At 49.7% G+C, this 14,892-nt stretch overlaps 6 protein-coding genes across 6 annotated transcripts; 3 read left to right on the forward strand and 3 right to left on the reverse strand.

Moving 5' to 3' along the window:
• Nucleotides 1–750: 750 nt before the first annotated feature.
• BBBOND_0305140 (hypothetical protein) lies at nt 751–1,694 on the forward strand (the record flags this gene model as incomplete). Its single annotated transcript, XM_012913343.1, has 3 exons — nt 751–784; nt 862–1,393; nt 1,466–1,694. The coding sequence occupies 3 exons, from the start codon at nt 751–753 to the stop codon at nt 1,692–1,694; spliced, it is 795 nt and encodes a 264-aa protein (XP_012768797.1).
• A 258-nt stretch (nt 1,695–1,952) lies between these two features.
• Nucleotides 1,953–2,135, reverse strand: BBBOND_0305150 (hypothetical protein; the record flags this gene model as incomplete). Its single annotated transcript, XM_012913344.1, has 1 exon — nt 1,953–2,135. The coding sequence occupies one exon, from the start codon at nt 2,133–2,135 to the stop codon at nt 1,953–1,955; it is 183 nt and encodes a 60-aa protein (XP_012768798.1).
• Nucleotides 2,136–5,682: 3,547 nt separating this feature from the next.
• Nucleotides 5,683–6,799, reverse strand: BBBOND_0305160 (hypothetical protein, conserved; the record flags this gene model as incomplete). Its single annotated transcript, XM_012913345.1, has 3 exons — nt 5,683–6,002; nt 6,039–6,580; nt 6,618–6,799. The coding sequence occupies 3 exons, from the start codon at nt 6,797–6,799 to the stop codon at nt 5,683–5,685; spliced, it is 1,044 nt and encodes a 347-aa protein (XP_012768799.1).
• A 79-nt stretch (nt 6,800–6,878) lies between these two features.
• On the forward strand, nt 6,879–8,260 carry BBBOND_0305170 (hypothetical protein, conserved; the record flags this gene model as incomplete). The annotated part of the gene is made up of 3 exons (XM_012913346.1): nt 6,879–7,565; nt 7,603–7,752; nt 7,793–8,260. The coding sequence occupies 3 exons, from the start codon at nt 6,879–6,881 to the stop codon at nt 8,258–8,260; spliced, it is 1,305 nt and encodes a 434-aa protein (XP_012768800.1).
• A 1,853-nt stretch (nt 8,261–10,113) lies between these two features.
• BBBOND_0305180 (ALDO/KETO REDUCTASE, putative) lies at nt 10,114–12,979 on the forward strand (the record flags this gene model as incomplete). The annotated part of the gene is given in 11 exon segments (XM_012913347.1): nt 10,114–10,537; nt 10,582–10,733; nt 10,772–10,977; nt 11,019–11,407; nt 11,443–11,545; nt 11,584–11,657; nt 11,674–11,788; nt 11,831–11,936; nt 12,014–12,383; nt 12,424–12,566; nt 12,605–12,979. The coding sequence occupies 11 exon segments, from the start codon at nt 10,114–10,116 to the stop codon at nt 12,977–12,979; spliced, it is 2,457 nt and encodes an 818-aa protein (XP_012768801.1).
• A 304-nt stretch (nt 12,980–13,283) lies between these two features.
• Nucleotides 13,284–13,889, reverse strand: BBBOND_0305190 (biotin-requiring enzyme family protein, putative; the record flags this gene model as incomplete). The annotated part of the gene is made up of 2 exons (XM_012913348.1): nt 13,284–13,375; nt 13,424–13,889. 2 exons carry the CDS (start codon nt 13,887–13,889, stop codon nt 13,284–13,286), a joined length of 558 nt encoding a protein of 185 aa, XP_012768802.1.
• Nucleotides 13,890–14,892: the final 1,003 nt, after the last annotated feature.

A 14,892-nucleotide genomic window follows, 5' to 3' on the forward strand; every position in this document is an offset into this window, starting at 1 on the left:
ACTGGGCGACGATTACACGAATACAAGCATGCTCTAATCTAGAAGCGGAAAGCGCAATGGCAATTTACCTCTGCATCCCTTACAGGGAACGGGATCTTCGATACGTGATGGATGAGAATGTGACCTCAATATGGAAGATTACTGATGTGACTGTGTAGCACAGTTAAGATGTATCTAGCTGAAAGGCGATGGTATGAGTGAAGAGCAGTTAGGGCAAGTGGAGGACTATAGTAATGATGGAAAGTGCCATGCCAAACTCAGGAGTCTCACGAGGACTGAGAGCATGCTCTACCGGAAGACAACATCGTAGATAGTATACAAAAGCCTTCACAACCGTGGAGAATGGGACTGTCAACTAAGGCAACCTGGTGGAGACGGGCATACAAGAAGAGGAGATGCAGGGACGTGGTTGAGGATATGAAGCGGAGAGCTTTCATCTACCGGAATAGTTATATCGTTATCAGTTATGTGACGAGGTACATGAAACCAAGATAAGATTATAACTTTGTGGATGACCTATCTTTCCAGACAAGGTGAATTTCATTTTGGCTGACACCAGTGACGATCGGCAACGGACCGACGTGAAACCAGCAGCCAACAACAGCGTGAGGCAGTAGCCTTTCAAATCGAATACCGGCTCTAGGCACGTAGCCACACAGCACACTATATGATGAGAGAGCATAATAACAACAGGCTAAACTTCTGTTCATCGACGCTGAGACTGGCGAAACCGATGCGCAAAACAGAATAATGGTCAGGGTGAAGAAAAGCCATCAGATTTGGAGTCTGCGCTTAGACTTGACTTAAAGGACGACCTTCTACCTCCACAAAGCGACACTCCCCTTCACACAACAGGTCCAGACACTGGTACCATCGATGTCGCCTCCCTACCAGTAATTGATCCAAAACTTAAGCCACCCGAAGACTTCGATAGAAGGACAATCAAGCGCCCAGACATTGTACTGTGCCTCGCTCCCTGGGCTACCTCAAAACCCGCGCATGACTCCACCGATATCCCCGAGACGGAGCTGTTCTCCGCCAAGGCCCCGCGCACTGTCCGAGATATGCTTCAGTGGCTGGCAGGGTTTAAGAACGAAAAGCATCATGATACCCTGAAACAATGTATTAAAAGGGCATTTGGTGGCTTGCATAAGGACACTTCACAGCTTGCACTCTTCATCAACCACGCCAAAATCAGACCCGGAGATGTCTTCGACATACTCCAGCTTACCGCCATGTTTGCAGGTTCAGTGCTGACCGCCATTGCGTCTAACTGCAAAGAAAACGTGCCATCAAGATTTGTGAAGCCTAAGTCATCTGACCAATCCGATGATCCCGATTGCTGCGCCCTTTTCTGCCAGCTGCGTGACTACGCCTACGCCTGCCACCACTAGTTGCAGTTCCTAAAGGCGCAGTGTAATCGGGATGAGTTATATGGTGGATGGAAAGATTGTACGTACGGCAGTGCTGTAAAGCAGCCATCTCCCCTCCAGGCGTTCCTGACCGACGACTGGGACTCCACCTTCGACACTCACCCATTCGACCCGTGCAACCTGTGCCACAAGAGCAGAGTCAGGATGGGATTCAGGACGGAGGATTTGCCTAAAACATCGCAACAGGGCAGTGTCATTTCCACCATCCTCACTCCCAGCTCCGGCGGTGAGGGCCATGATGCGCTGCTCGACACAAAATAGTAATTATAGCTATAAGCGGTAATATGGTGCTTTGTGGTACAGTATTGATTAAATGTATTAGGGCGTGGTCCTAAGTGTCATGGTGTACAAGAAAATTATGAAGCAGCAATAACAGCATCGCAAGACCACTGGTTATACAACAGGCTTTATGTGACCATATGCACAACAACCGTGTTAATGATTGGATCAAATAATCAAATTGAGATCGGATGTGACATGGCTACAGTGAGACTATGTGGACTGGGTGAGACTATGAGATCAGTGGAGTGAAGGCTTGGAACCACGGAACCCGTCCCGTATTTGGCCGAATATCTCTCCGAGGCTTACGTTATATATCCGACCCATGATGTAAAGGACCAAGACAGCGAGGGCGGGGAACGCAATAAATCCGGCAACAGCGGCTCCGATCCCAGGGCCTAACTTTTCCTTCCAGTCTCCCATCTTCCCTCGACTCACTCAACAACCAGCCTTCACAACAGTGAACAACGTGCTTATACCTCGAACACTCTCAGCCAACTGACGATATACAATGCCTATACTCCCACCCCTACCACGCCATCCACCTTGTGCTGGGGCAAGAATCATCCCACATTTTGCAACGCTAAGACACGTGAATATCTATTATCACCACATGTGGCAAGGCGCATGCTGATAATCAAGTGGCACGTCCATCCCAGTAGCCCAGCGTCTCCCCTGTAGACGTATAAACGACGAGCAATTCATCCGCAACGTACTTGCAATGCTGTACAATTTCAATTATTAGCACCAATACGCAGTGCTACGTCAACTCAACCTCCACTGTATTTCGCAACACCTATGAATTCATGCCACCTTAACAAATACTCCTTGACAAATGCCAATTCCACCACTTCGTTAATCTGCTATGTCCACGATACATCTCGGCCCCACGCCAATCCGTCCAGCTGCTTCCATTTTCTCCGGTACAGGGACACCTACTAACTAATGATGGGTGAGCGCCATGCCGCTTCTCTTCCACTTGCGCCGGTTCCACCTTCCCCCTACCGGTCAACGTCACAATTCCGGTTGTTACATCCCGAGTCCCCTGCTAGAGCCTGAGTCTGCTTCGTGACCGGGTACCGCTATTTCCCGCTTTCGTGCTACTAGTACGCCTATCCCCAAGACCATAGATTGTCCGCGCCCCTCAGCCTCGCAGCTGGATTATGCCTCCATTACGGCGTCCACCTGCTGCACAGAACTTTTGCTGTTGTACGTCGTGTTGAGCCTCTCACCCTGGGCCCATGCGGGGATCGTTCATTGGTCGTGACTAGGGCGATACCGTTGTCCGGCCTACCCGCTTTCTTTCCACAATTAGGGCCATATCCACTCCTTCGTAGGCGTGTACGGAAACTCGTACTTTCAAAGCATATATGGAAATTGCGTATACGTTGTTGTTCTGTATGGTATTCTATACTGCCCCTAACCTCGTAGACGTATCCATCCACCCGAGGCCACCTTGGCATGTTCAACTGTGCCGAGTCCAAAGACATATGACGGGTTGGACACAACATTGCTTGCGTCTGATATGCTCCGGTTCTGTGTTTTGAGCCATAGAATATGGTACCTAATAAGTCGTGGAGAATATCACTCCGTATTGACACCGGCTTGACCGTTGCAGCAATCATGAACGTGGCGTAACAGCAACATCATGCAGCGCTATCCCCAGCAATCTGCATCATGATTAGGTGAGACATTGCGCCACTTAAACTGATGGTTGCCTCTGTGGTTGAACTAGTCAATGAAAATTTATGAATGGCTGAGGCCTACGAATGTGCCCAATATACGTGACACGAAGCCATTGGGTGAGTAAATTAAACGTGGCATAAATACACCGGTAGCAGTCAAATGGATTAAAACTCTAAATTCTTGGCATATAATCACGGTCTTATTAGAAAAGTGCGGCAATGGTTTAGCGCAGTCCACGCCTCCCATCTAGCCGACCCTCACTTCACTGCGCAATTTAGATGCCATACGTAGAAATAAGTTGGGGACTAATGCCCTCCTAACATTACTGATAAAAGAAACATTCCGGCTGAACGCGTATATGGATCACAGGAACCTAAACAAGGTGCTGGTCGATTGTGGAGATTGGCGGCCTGATATTCGGGTCGGCCTCCAACGAATACCGTGCGATGTGAGCTAGCGTGCTATATGCGAGGTGAGTCATTTGTGTAAAGCGGCAATTCGTTCTGTGCGTATACGATCTGTTACGTACTAGCTGGCGAGATGGTAGCGATGTTGGACAATCCTACGTGAACAGTGGGGGGTGCGGTTACGTGGCATGTGTGGCCAACATGGTGGTATTTACTAATTTTGTAAAACAAGCCTTAGTTCATTCAGGCAGTAATTAGAAGACAAATGCGATGATATTTAGCAGTGGTGGCACAGTTGTACGGTCTGTGGAGTATGAAGTCGACTGCCCAGCTGGTACCCTGTGATCTGCATGCCACGGCAAGGATACCTCCAAGATGCGTCACCCAAAGCGCATTGATGTTGTGACAATGGCATAGTTTTGATGTAATATACGGTGCGTAGAATGACGGTCACCTTGCTGCTACCGTGGCGCCGATGGTAGATGGTCAGTGTCCTTGCGTAGGTGCGTGTTCATGTTGTAGTTGGTGAGTGTCTTGATAAGGTGCGTGCTCATGAGTGGTTGATGAGTGCTTGCTTAAGTGATTGATGTGTTTGCAGGTTGAGGGGACTGGGAGGGGAAGATGTCAGGATTGCTGAGGTTCGACTGTGAATGTGGTACGGAATGTCAAATGCCTATTTTGTGTAATTGTTGTCCGTGGTGCTGTGAAAAATGTACAAGCAAGGATGGTTGCAAAGGATGTAAGGCACATTACCTTAAGCGCACTATGTTCCATATGCCGTACGATTGCGAAATATTGAAATGTGCAACGCAATGTAAAAACAACGTGTCTAAATGTTCATGTAAGTGTTGTAAGGAAAAACAGCAACGCTCTTCCCCCGGTCTACACGCTCCCGCTGTTTTTCCCGGTGTTCAGTCTGAGGCCGCCAGCCATCAACAGCTCCCTTCACGTACCGAAGCTCGGGCCCAAGATCACAATTCTCTACCATTCTCCTCCCCTCTCCTCCCCATCATCATCGTCCCCGTCGCCCTCATCATCGTCGTCATCTGCGTCATGGTCTACTTCCGCATCCGGCCGTTCCACAGGGTGCGGTATCTACTGCGCAGCTAATGACCGTGATAACCTAACTGGCTACTGACATCTAATGTCTAGACAAAGTAATGATTGCGTTGATGAGCAACCAGATGAGCATGTTACTAGTTACGGCAGCAATGACAGCAGACACAACAGCGATCACAGTAGACACAACAGCGATCACAGTAGACACAACAGCGATCACAACTCTCCCTCTGGGCTCCTCTCTCTCCTCTACCTGCTCCACATCAAATCGCATTTGCGCTCACCCTCATCACACCGCATCGCTGCTCAATCACTACTCGCCGCTGCACGTGTTGGACGACTTGCCAAGATCACATACCTGCAAACCTAATCGTACCTTCACGAGTGATGTTAATCGCCGTCTTATGGCTAATCACCACGTTGATTGTACGCACAACTAAATTTATGCCACTCCCTAGCTCACCCAGACACCTAATCAACAACCCACCACTTAACGTAGCATACAATTTCAATGCCAATCTATTGCCTTCATATACTAATATGCGAGATACCACACGAATCTACTCATCACATACGGGCAAAGCAGAGAGATCGCGAATCTACCGCCTCTATAGACAATTTCTCAATAACGTTCATATGGAAACACAAAATTGCGTCGTTTATACATTTCATATAAACTTAGATTGTTGGGAGAACCTACGTTCGCATATTCTCTAAACAACATCGACACAGTAACGAATATGCTGTTCAAAGTTAGAAGGCACGATATGTTTGTAAGAAGTACTACATATGTCCATTTCGTTTGTATAACGGTACAATTACGTAGTCTTTTTTGCGGCACGCGCCAACCGTCGGGCCTCGTTCCTCTTCTGCTTGAGCTGTATTTTGAACATGTGCCGTTCGTCATGAATGCGGTACACAGTCTGGCTCCTAGAAAGCAGTTGAAGATGCACGGGCAGTGGTTTAAGATGATACAGCTCATCTACTTCCTCCTGCACTTCGGGTGGCAGCGGCATTCTACCCTCCCGCCAGTGCACCGTTAACTCGTCTTCCAGTGCTCTAGACTGCTGAATGAATAGTGTTTGAAGTGTTTTCTCGGCTGTATCATCGCATTGTAATCCCAGCGTTACTCTTCCACCTGAACTGGTTGAGTAATGGTTGTCTGAATACCTACCACTGACGTCGAACATTCCGTTTAGCCCATTGCTTGTAAGGAAGTCAGACCACGCACCAAATCGCATTAAAACGGATAGGCCAGCTTTGTGCCACTTGCCGGAGTAGAAGTTGCGTTCGTATATTCCGGTGGATACGTCGCGCAGTGCGCACGGCCCCTGCCTCGTGAGCTTGTTGTAAAGTTGTCTTGCGATATCGACAGTTTGTTTAATATAATGCCTCTGCTTGTGCACATAATCTGGGTCGTTCGTTTTGTCCGTGTCAAGGTGCCGTATTGCGATAATTTTGCTGTGCAGAGCATAGGGAAAGACCAGGTTGGCACTTGCCGCTGCCACCGAGGCCTCCTTGCTTCGAAATGTGACGTAGCCTGTGCCGTTACACTGGTACGGATCTAAATCATGCGGCATGCATCTGCAGAATGTGATGGTGCCGAACTTTGAGAAGAATCGCCTGAGTCTCTCCTGTAGGTATTCAGGCGTCCTGCCCATCGGCAGGTTGCTCAGCTCGATGGTGTTGGGGCCGTAAATATCCACCGCATCGTACCTTAGACATACATGAACGTGTACGAACTCGTCACTACCTGCTCTTCGGCTCTGTGTAGAGCCAGTCGATGCGTTTGCTGTCGACGTGCGACACCTCAGGGTAGTGCAGCAGCTTGTCCGGCTCCCAGCGCACATAAGGTTTGACAAAGAACCAGCGCATTTTTGATGCGCCGGGGTAAGCGTAGGCTGCACATCTTCTCTGCGTGAATGTGCGGATCATTTTCATCTGCCTGGACGCTCTTCGTCATGACGACTCGCGTCAACCCTCTATGCACATCCTTTAACCATTAGACATTAGGATGATTAACGCGAAACGCGTATGTAACTTATTTTGTAGGCGCCAGTCTGCACTGGCGGCCTCTCGTTTAGGAGGATGGAGCGGCCGGCCTTCCTTATGTGCATCGACTCGCAAACCTCCATTGAGGCCGTCGCCGCTACGGTTGGCTACTTGCCACTATCGTAGTTATTCTAGTGCGACGAATGATTGCGAACCGTCCGGTTCGACGCCAAACAGCGCGGTAGATGGCACTGGAGTCGATGGCAGCGTCGGCACCGAGCAGCCTTCCACTGGGCATTCTGAGCCAGTGGATTCCGATACGTTTGTACGTCTCATATCCTCCGTGAACGACCGAAATTCGTCATTTGTGGTCGCTTTGCAGAAGTTCAAAGACCAGTTACAGGCCGATTGCTCAAGAGCGTACCCGTTCCGCCTCCGAGACTTGCGAACGTTGTTGGAATTCAGTTCGCAGCTATTGGGTATGCAGAGTGACCCACATGCAGCAGATGTCATATCCGGAGCATTTGAACTATTCAAATCAGATGGCGACGCCGCAGCTGCATTCCACCTATGTCGCCTGTTTTCGTCTTTTAATAACTGCCTCGGGCGTACCATGACGTCCAGTGTTTTCCAGCGTGTAGTCAATAATCGCGTGGGTATGATGGGAGCCAAGTTTCTCTCTCCGAAAAAGATGGACAACCTCCGGGAGGTGAGTGAAGCGTGCGCTTATTTTCAGCTGTCCGTAGAAATTGGGCCCCGGTGCGGAGATCGCAATGAAGTTTCTGGCCTCAGCTTTAACTGAACGCGACATCACGGGCTTAGAGGGATGTTGCGAGAAGTCACTGTTTGACTTCTTAAATCAGGGGCTGGGCTACCTGGATCGCATGGGTTTGAAGGTATGTTCGACATTACGCTTGAAACATAAGTTCCTTGCAGCTTAAGTTTGAGGTGTCTGATGTGAAGGACACAAAACTGGACGTATTCTGGCTGACTATCGGAGGGAAGCGCGGGAACGAGATCTCTTCGCCATATCTGATGAAGCAGGCGCTCGCACATCAGATTCTGGTTGAATTGCCCAAGAAATCGGGTTCATCCTCGGGATCAACAGGCGATGAGATGCCAATGAATAGGCAACAAAATCGCGAATTGGTGATGAAGACGTTCGAGAAAGGTATACTAGCTCGTATGGAGGTCTTGCTGACTGTGCGCCAGTCCTTGAGCCTGGTTGACTCTCGTGGATCGACCGTATGGGAGGACAATAAGAAGATAGCCACTCACAAGCTGACATTTGAATCTGAAATTGCCATGCGTTCGCGCGACGGTGATGATATAGACACTAAGGACTGGACGGTCGTTGACATAAACGGCGTGCTCAACAGCAACGCGCCGTTCACTGCTCAATGACTTATGAGCAGCAACAAGTTTTGAATAGTTAAGCATTTGATTTTCGTGTGATTTGTTTTGGAGCTGTCCCCACGTATGCTGCGATATGTTCGATTCTGCGTTTGACCTTGTGTTGTTCGGCGATATGCGATAGCCACCCTGCGCAAGTCGCGCTAATCACGATTTACACTTACCTACTATGCGTGGCACCATTAGCATGCTTCTAACTGCTCCGATGGTTGATTGGTTTTTATCCTTGTGCAACCTAACGTTTTATAAGGCGGTTCACCTGAACAACCCACCTAGTGAGCAGGTGGAAGACGAACACATCGAAGCGGAAGTGGCAACGTCCATCTAAACCTTTCTGTATCTCCAGTACCTGATCTAGCATGTCAGCATCACAGTGTTCCTGAGAAACCATTGCAACTATGGCGGCTGTACTGCTTACCATCAAAATATCCGTCCTGGGATCTTTGCATGGATGAACGAAGTCCCTGAAAGGTTTGGGTAAGCGTCGCTCCTCGTTATATGTTTTAATGATGTTCCGCTTCTCAGTTTCAGACGCATTAAATAGGTCGTCAAAATGCTGCCATGCAAACATTGGCGTGCAGCTCTTGTGTGTTGCTATGGCATTTATAAGCGCCGAGTACACGCTGCCCTCCTCCGATATGCATATCCTGGCAGCGTAAGAAGCACCTGAAGGCAATTGACATACATATAATCGTCACAATATGGTTTATACGTTTGCCCGAATGCACGGATTATTTTTGGAGGTTAAATAGAAGGTGAAACCTGCTGAACATAAACTTACTTGTCAGTCCGTGTTCCATGTATAGGATTGCGATGGTATTTAGCAGCATTTTGGTATCCAAATCGACCTCATTGATAGGCACTGAGCATATATTTTGAGCTAGGAAGTCCAATACGGTATCTTCAGACTGTAGTTTCATGGCTGATCCGTCATGCGACCGTGCGAGTATAGCCAAACATTCCCCTATAATTTTCTCGTAACTGCAGGAATCTCCATGATCGTATCCAGCGTCTAGGCAGGCCAAAGATGCTGTCAGGATGTTCTGATATAGTGTTTATTCCACTGCGCTGCTTCCTACCGCTACATGCGCATTTTGGGGCATAAGCTGCCGTACTTTATGCACCAGTGGAGTGACGTTGTTCATGCCCTCATTCACTGCAGACTCGAACGTCACCCTGTCATGTTCCTGTGGAAGGTTGCCCTTGATTAGCAGGTGCGCGACATCTGTGAAGGTACACTTGTTGACCAGTTCTCGGAGCGGGAATCCGCGATAGTATATATCTGTTTCGTAACTTTATGATGGATTTGAAATAAAACGCATACCATTATTGATACAAGGGGAGTATATTTCGGTCTCCACAGCGACTAATTTTTCATGTCTTTGTTTTGCTGTAGCCTCTCTCGCGGTGCTCATGGCCCGGAACAACAGCCGTGAAGCCCTCATACTTGCGGATGTTGCTGACCTTCCGCCTCTATACCCACTCTATTGCAATTATGTATTAGGAATTCATCACATGGGACCCATTTGATCGCTTCTTCACCCGTTTTTCTCTAACCGGAACGCCACACATCGTCCGGTGTGTCTAACTTCCATTACTTGATAGGGCCTTCCTGGGCCTTTATATTTTTCTTTCCCTTAAGTAAACAATAATGTGGCAGTGTTGGCGGTAGTATCTGCGTAATGTGCAATGTAGGCACCTTTTGGTGTCTGATTGCCCTGCTGTGCCAAGTTGGCCTATGCGTCTGCTTCATCCGTCGTGATTCCTGCCACAAGCGCGCATATGGAGGTCCACTACGAGCGCAAAAGCGCAGAAGGTGGCCTGATCACCGCCACTGGGGTCCAATGGTCCCTGGTCGCGAACTAACTGAGGAGGAGATTGACAGGATCTTTGATAATCTCTTCTCCAACCCGATATATGAGGCACGGGAACCAGATACACCTCCTGAGAAAACTGGCAGTGCCACTAAGAATGAGAATCGGTTGAAGGGCCTAGGAACGAAGCATTACCAGGGCATATTAGACGAGATCAGAACCGAGGTGGCCGTTCGCGTTCGTCGTGAGCAGGGAGGAAAATCGCAAACCGTCGACACCAATGAAGATGTGGAAGACACTGTATCGTCAGCTGTGAGCGATTCAGCTCCCCCAACCACCGCATCCCCGTTGCCTGTTGACACGGCAGCATCGGCTGCTGAACGCCGTGTCAAATTCGTGGCACGGAATAACTTCCCTACTGCAAAAGTGCTTAATTCTAAGCATTACGTGGAGGGTAAGTCAATATAAATCCAGTTGTCTGTTTAACATTGGCACCAGGGCTAAAGTTCCGTCGTCTGGGGGAGAGCGAGTTGGTCGTTAGTGAGTTGGGCATCGGCACGTCAATGTACGACAACCCTGAACTCATCGATCACGACCATGCTGTTGAAGTATTGGAGACTGCTCACAAACAATACGGCATAAACTTTTATGTGAGCGTTATATGCTTGCGATTGTCATTGATTTTCAGGATACCTGCGAATACGACCCCTATCCATACGAGCCTCGTAGCTACCTGGAGGGCCAGCATCGCAGCATGCGCGAGTTTTTGCGCCGAGTTAAACGTGAAGATGTTGTGGTATCGGGAAGGATATCGTCTAGCAACTTGGGGAAGTTTCGCACCCGGGGGCGTTTCTTGTCTTGGGTGCGCGGGGATATATCGTCACCACCCACTCTGTAAGTTGCCTTGTCGTTCATATTATCCATCTGGTCCACAGATCAGTGATAGAAAAAGCAGTAGACAAGCTTTTGGATCGCCTGGGTACAGACTACTTGGACATCTTGTCCTTTGTGCATCCTTACCGATACGTGCCAAATGCTCACCTTGGGGAGGACACCTACTGCTGGGGCAATGAACGCGACGTGTTCAGCGGCGCGGCCTCAGAGAATGCGGACGAGTGTACGTACGATGCTGACGAATTACTCTCGGCTCAATGCGAAATATTCGAGACTCTGGTTAGCAAGGGTAAGGTGCGTTCCATCGGCCTGTCCAACGAGACGGTTTGGGGACTCTGCCATTTGAAGAACAAGTCGGGTCGAAAGTTCCCTGTAGCTTGTACACAGCAGATGTACAACATGCTTCATCGCAACGAGGTTGAGTCTAGTGGTTGGTGACCAGCTGATAGTTGTTATCGTGTTCAGGCATGTCGGAAGCAGTGCTAAAGGAAAATCTGAACTGCCCAATCGTCGCATACGGCATACTTGCAGGGGGCATTCTGACGGGAAAGTACATAGACCCCGAGCGGTGCGTTTCCGGTTTGACGGCTCGCTTATTTGCATTAGACACAACCCTATGGGTCCCGACAAGACGAAGGAGAATGCAACATTTGCGGACAAGCACGACTACCCTGGTGATTGTAAGTTGCATTGCAGATCAATCGTGCCTCATCTTGATATCAGTTGAGATCCCTGAGGATTACGGTCATTTGAGCTTCGGCCCGGCCAATGCGCGGTGCAACCTCTTTCCCGACACCTTCCACACCCACAGGTTTGTTTTCGAACACAGCTGTTTGTCTCATAACATCAATAGAACTATTTGGTGTCAGCACGCCACTGCCGAGTACCTGAAGGTTGCACGGACTCACGGCATGACCCTTGCGCAACTTAGCATGTCTTGGGTATTTAGTCGCCCTTTCGTAAGTTTATCATTGACCACATTTTAACTCCTAACCAGGTCGGTTCCAGCTTGTCATCGCCGCGTAGCATCGGTCAGCTGCACGAAACGATTGCAGCCCTGAACTACCCGATGACACGTGAGATAGAGAATGACGTTCACGAGATATTCCTGCGCTACCGCGCTCCAACCATGGGTGGACCGCAGCTACTTACTCGCCTAGACGACGACTTCGCCGTTCCGATGTCGCAGAACGACCGCATGCGAAAAGGCGCGGTACCCATCTGGAGCGGCGGGTCGCACTGGGATATGGACTCGATTCCACCTATTTCGCGAATAGCCGAGGAACGTAAGCATGACGAAGCATACGTGGAGACGGCTTCTTTGTTTGGTCTGTTCGACAAGCCTAACGACGAATGCTGGCGCAACTACCGCTGCTGGGTAGAGCGGACCAGCGAAGGCCTTCCAGGTTTGCATTCGATCTCGCTTGCGTATCATCTGAATTTCAGGCGAGTATTTCGCTGTGAAGGAGAGCAAGCTGTTCGGCTGGGATACAATGAAGCTTGACGAGTTCACAGTGGTGCCTAAAACCCCAGAGGAGGTTGCCCGTGACGACACTAGCGACTTCCACTTCTACTGGAAGGGCGGGCAGGTATTTACCGTTAAACCTGATTGCAATACCATTTTCAGGTATATGTGGGTCCTACCAGCGACGCAATCCGCGCATTTTACGACGACCAGATCGCGGTTTGCAATGTGATGCGTGCCCGTGAGGACAGCTTTAAACGAGGCCTCGAGGTGGAGGAACTCCCCGAAGGGTGCAAAGTATGGTCATCCCTAGATGCGGATTTGGTGTTCAAGCGGTTGCGTGACAAATTCGGTATTGACGTGACCGAGCCTCGCCTGCTTGAGCGGCTGCTGCTGGACTGCGGTCGCGAGGTGGTGGCCCTGTCTGCGGCGGAGCGTCGTTGCGAGAAGTTCGCCTATTTCGAGGATCGTGAGCACCTTCTGAAGCAAGAAGTCGAAGTGTCGGATGTCGACAAGAGGCGTACTACCCCACTATAATTGTACCGATCAGGGCATGGCCTCCATACGACCTTGCACAAGCGCTATGCTGGCGGGTAGTGCCGAAGTCATCGATATACAGCTATATAATTTAAGGTTTTAGTCATTATTTAATAACCTATAAGGCCTCATTAGGCAGCACAAAGCGCCAATGTTTTGCTACACGGCGCATTTTGTGAACAGCGAACTACTGTGGAGACTCACGTGACGAACGTGTTGCGCAGTCACCGTAGCGTGAACTTTGGCCAACTTGCGATTGCGATACTCTAGTGCCAACACGGCATATTGCAGTGTTTTGCACTAGTTATTCCTCCTCTGGTTCATCCGATGCCTCTTCGTCAGCTTCTTCGTCCTGACGTATTATAATGAGGTCGCCGCCGACGTTGACCTTGCACCCTGCAGTGAATAGTGCTGCATTTACAACCTCTTACCTTCGTTTCCCACCGTCTCTACCACAGTACCGGCAACCTGTGAGTGCACCCTCACAAACACCTTCGTAACGATGTCGTGCCATGCTGTCTACTCTTACCTGGTCGGTCTCTATGACGCAAATGAGCTCGCCAAGATCCACCTGGTCGCCCCTGCGTTTGTGCCACTCGTGTATCTTCCCGTGCTCCACGCCGTTACCAATGGTTGGCACCTTGACGATGAACAAGGTGCCGCAATCGAGTGAATTGAGCGGCGTGCCCAAATGTTGCACCCTTGGCTCCAGGTATCCTCGTTCGTCGCCCGTCGAATAAGAACGGGCATCGTTTGACGCTCTGATTGCGATGTTTTGCGGCCTGGTGGCGTCACACCCCGGCCGTTCTCTGGGCGAGATCGAGAGTCGGCGCGCCTCTCTCCCCTGGAAGGTTGAGCGCGTTCTCGTGACCGCCGCCGTCACGCAACGCGAAGTGATTCGATCAAACATTATGCTACGTTATTGGGTGTCATTTTCTGAGCCTGTCTGGACGCTCACGGCGTTTGACAGCCCATCGACGCTGAGACGCCCTAGCGTCGCGTCGGCTGAGAGAAGGCCACGGTGTGTGGCACCTCAGTGGCTCCAGACGTCGTTACTTATTGCCAGCAATATTTTGCACTTTCTCCAGGAGTTGCATGTAAAACGACAGCGTTTTGAAATGCTTAATGGCGGCGGTTTTGTCCTGCGCAAATGTGTACTCAACTGAGTCGAATAACTCACGTCGCTCTCAAAACCCTCCTCCAGCTCCTTCACAGCTGATGCGATGACCTCCTCGAACTCTTGTTGTACAATTTTCGCTTCGGAGGGATCCTGAAGCGCTTCTATCTTTTCATGAATCTGCTTCGCTATGACAAAAGAGCGCAATAATCTCACACACCTCCATGATTTCCTCCAGTTGTGACGTTTCCACACTTGCCAGCCCTTTATCGAATTCCTACGACAAGTTAAATTGTAGGTTTATGTCGCGGTACCTCTTTGCCGTACTTGATGCAGAACAGTACCCTCGCCCTTTGCTTATCGTCCAGCAACGTTCTATAATGGCTGTTGACGATGCTTGCATTCGAATTTATGATGTCTATCTCCTCGTCCTGCTTGGACGCGTGCTTGTCCGGATGCAGGGTGAACTGGTAGCTCTTGTACTGCTGATTGAGCCGCGCCTTGTCTATGCGATAGTTCAGCGGCCTAAGTTCCTCATTATTCTACTTGTATATTGAAACGCACAGCTGAAAAACTTCGAAGGCATTGAACTTCGCGATTACGTTGGATTCTATCGGCCACTGGCACGTCTAGCATACACATTAGCGTTAAATCGATTTATCTAACTTGACAGAAGAAGCAGACATCATTGTTTGGCGCCACAGTGGCGCCGCATTTCCGGCATTGCGCAGTCCACCTGGCGGTGGATGTGCTCCGGCCAAGGTGTGTCCGATAGACGTTGCGATAGTGGCACGGT

The sequence above is a fragment of the Babesia bigemina genome, assembly GCF_000981445.1.
Source record: "Babesia bigemina genome assembly Bbig001, chromosome : III".
NCBI lineage: Eukaryota > Apicomplexa > Aconoidasida > Piroplasmida > Babesiidae > Babesia > Babesia bigemina.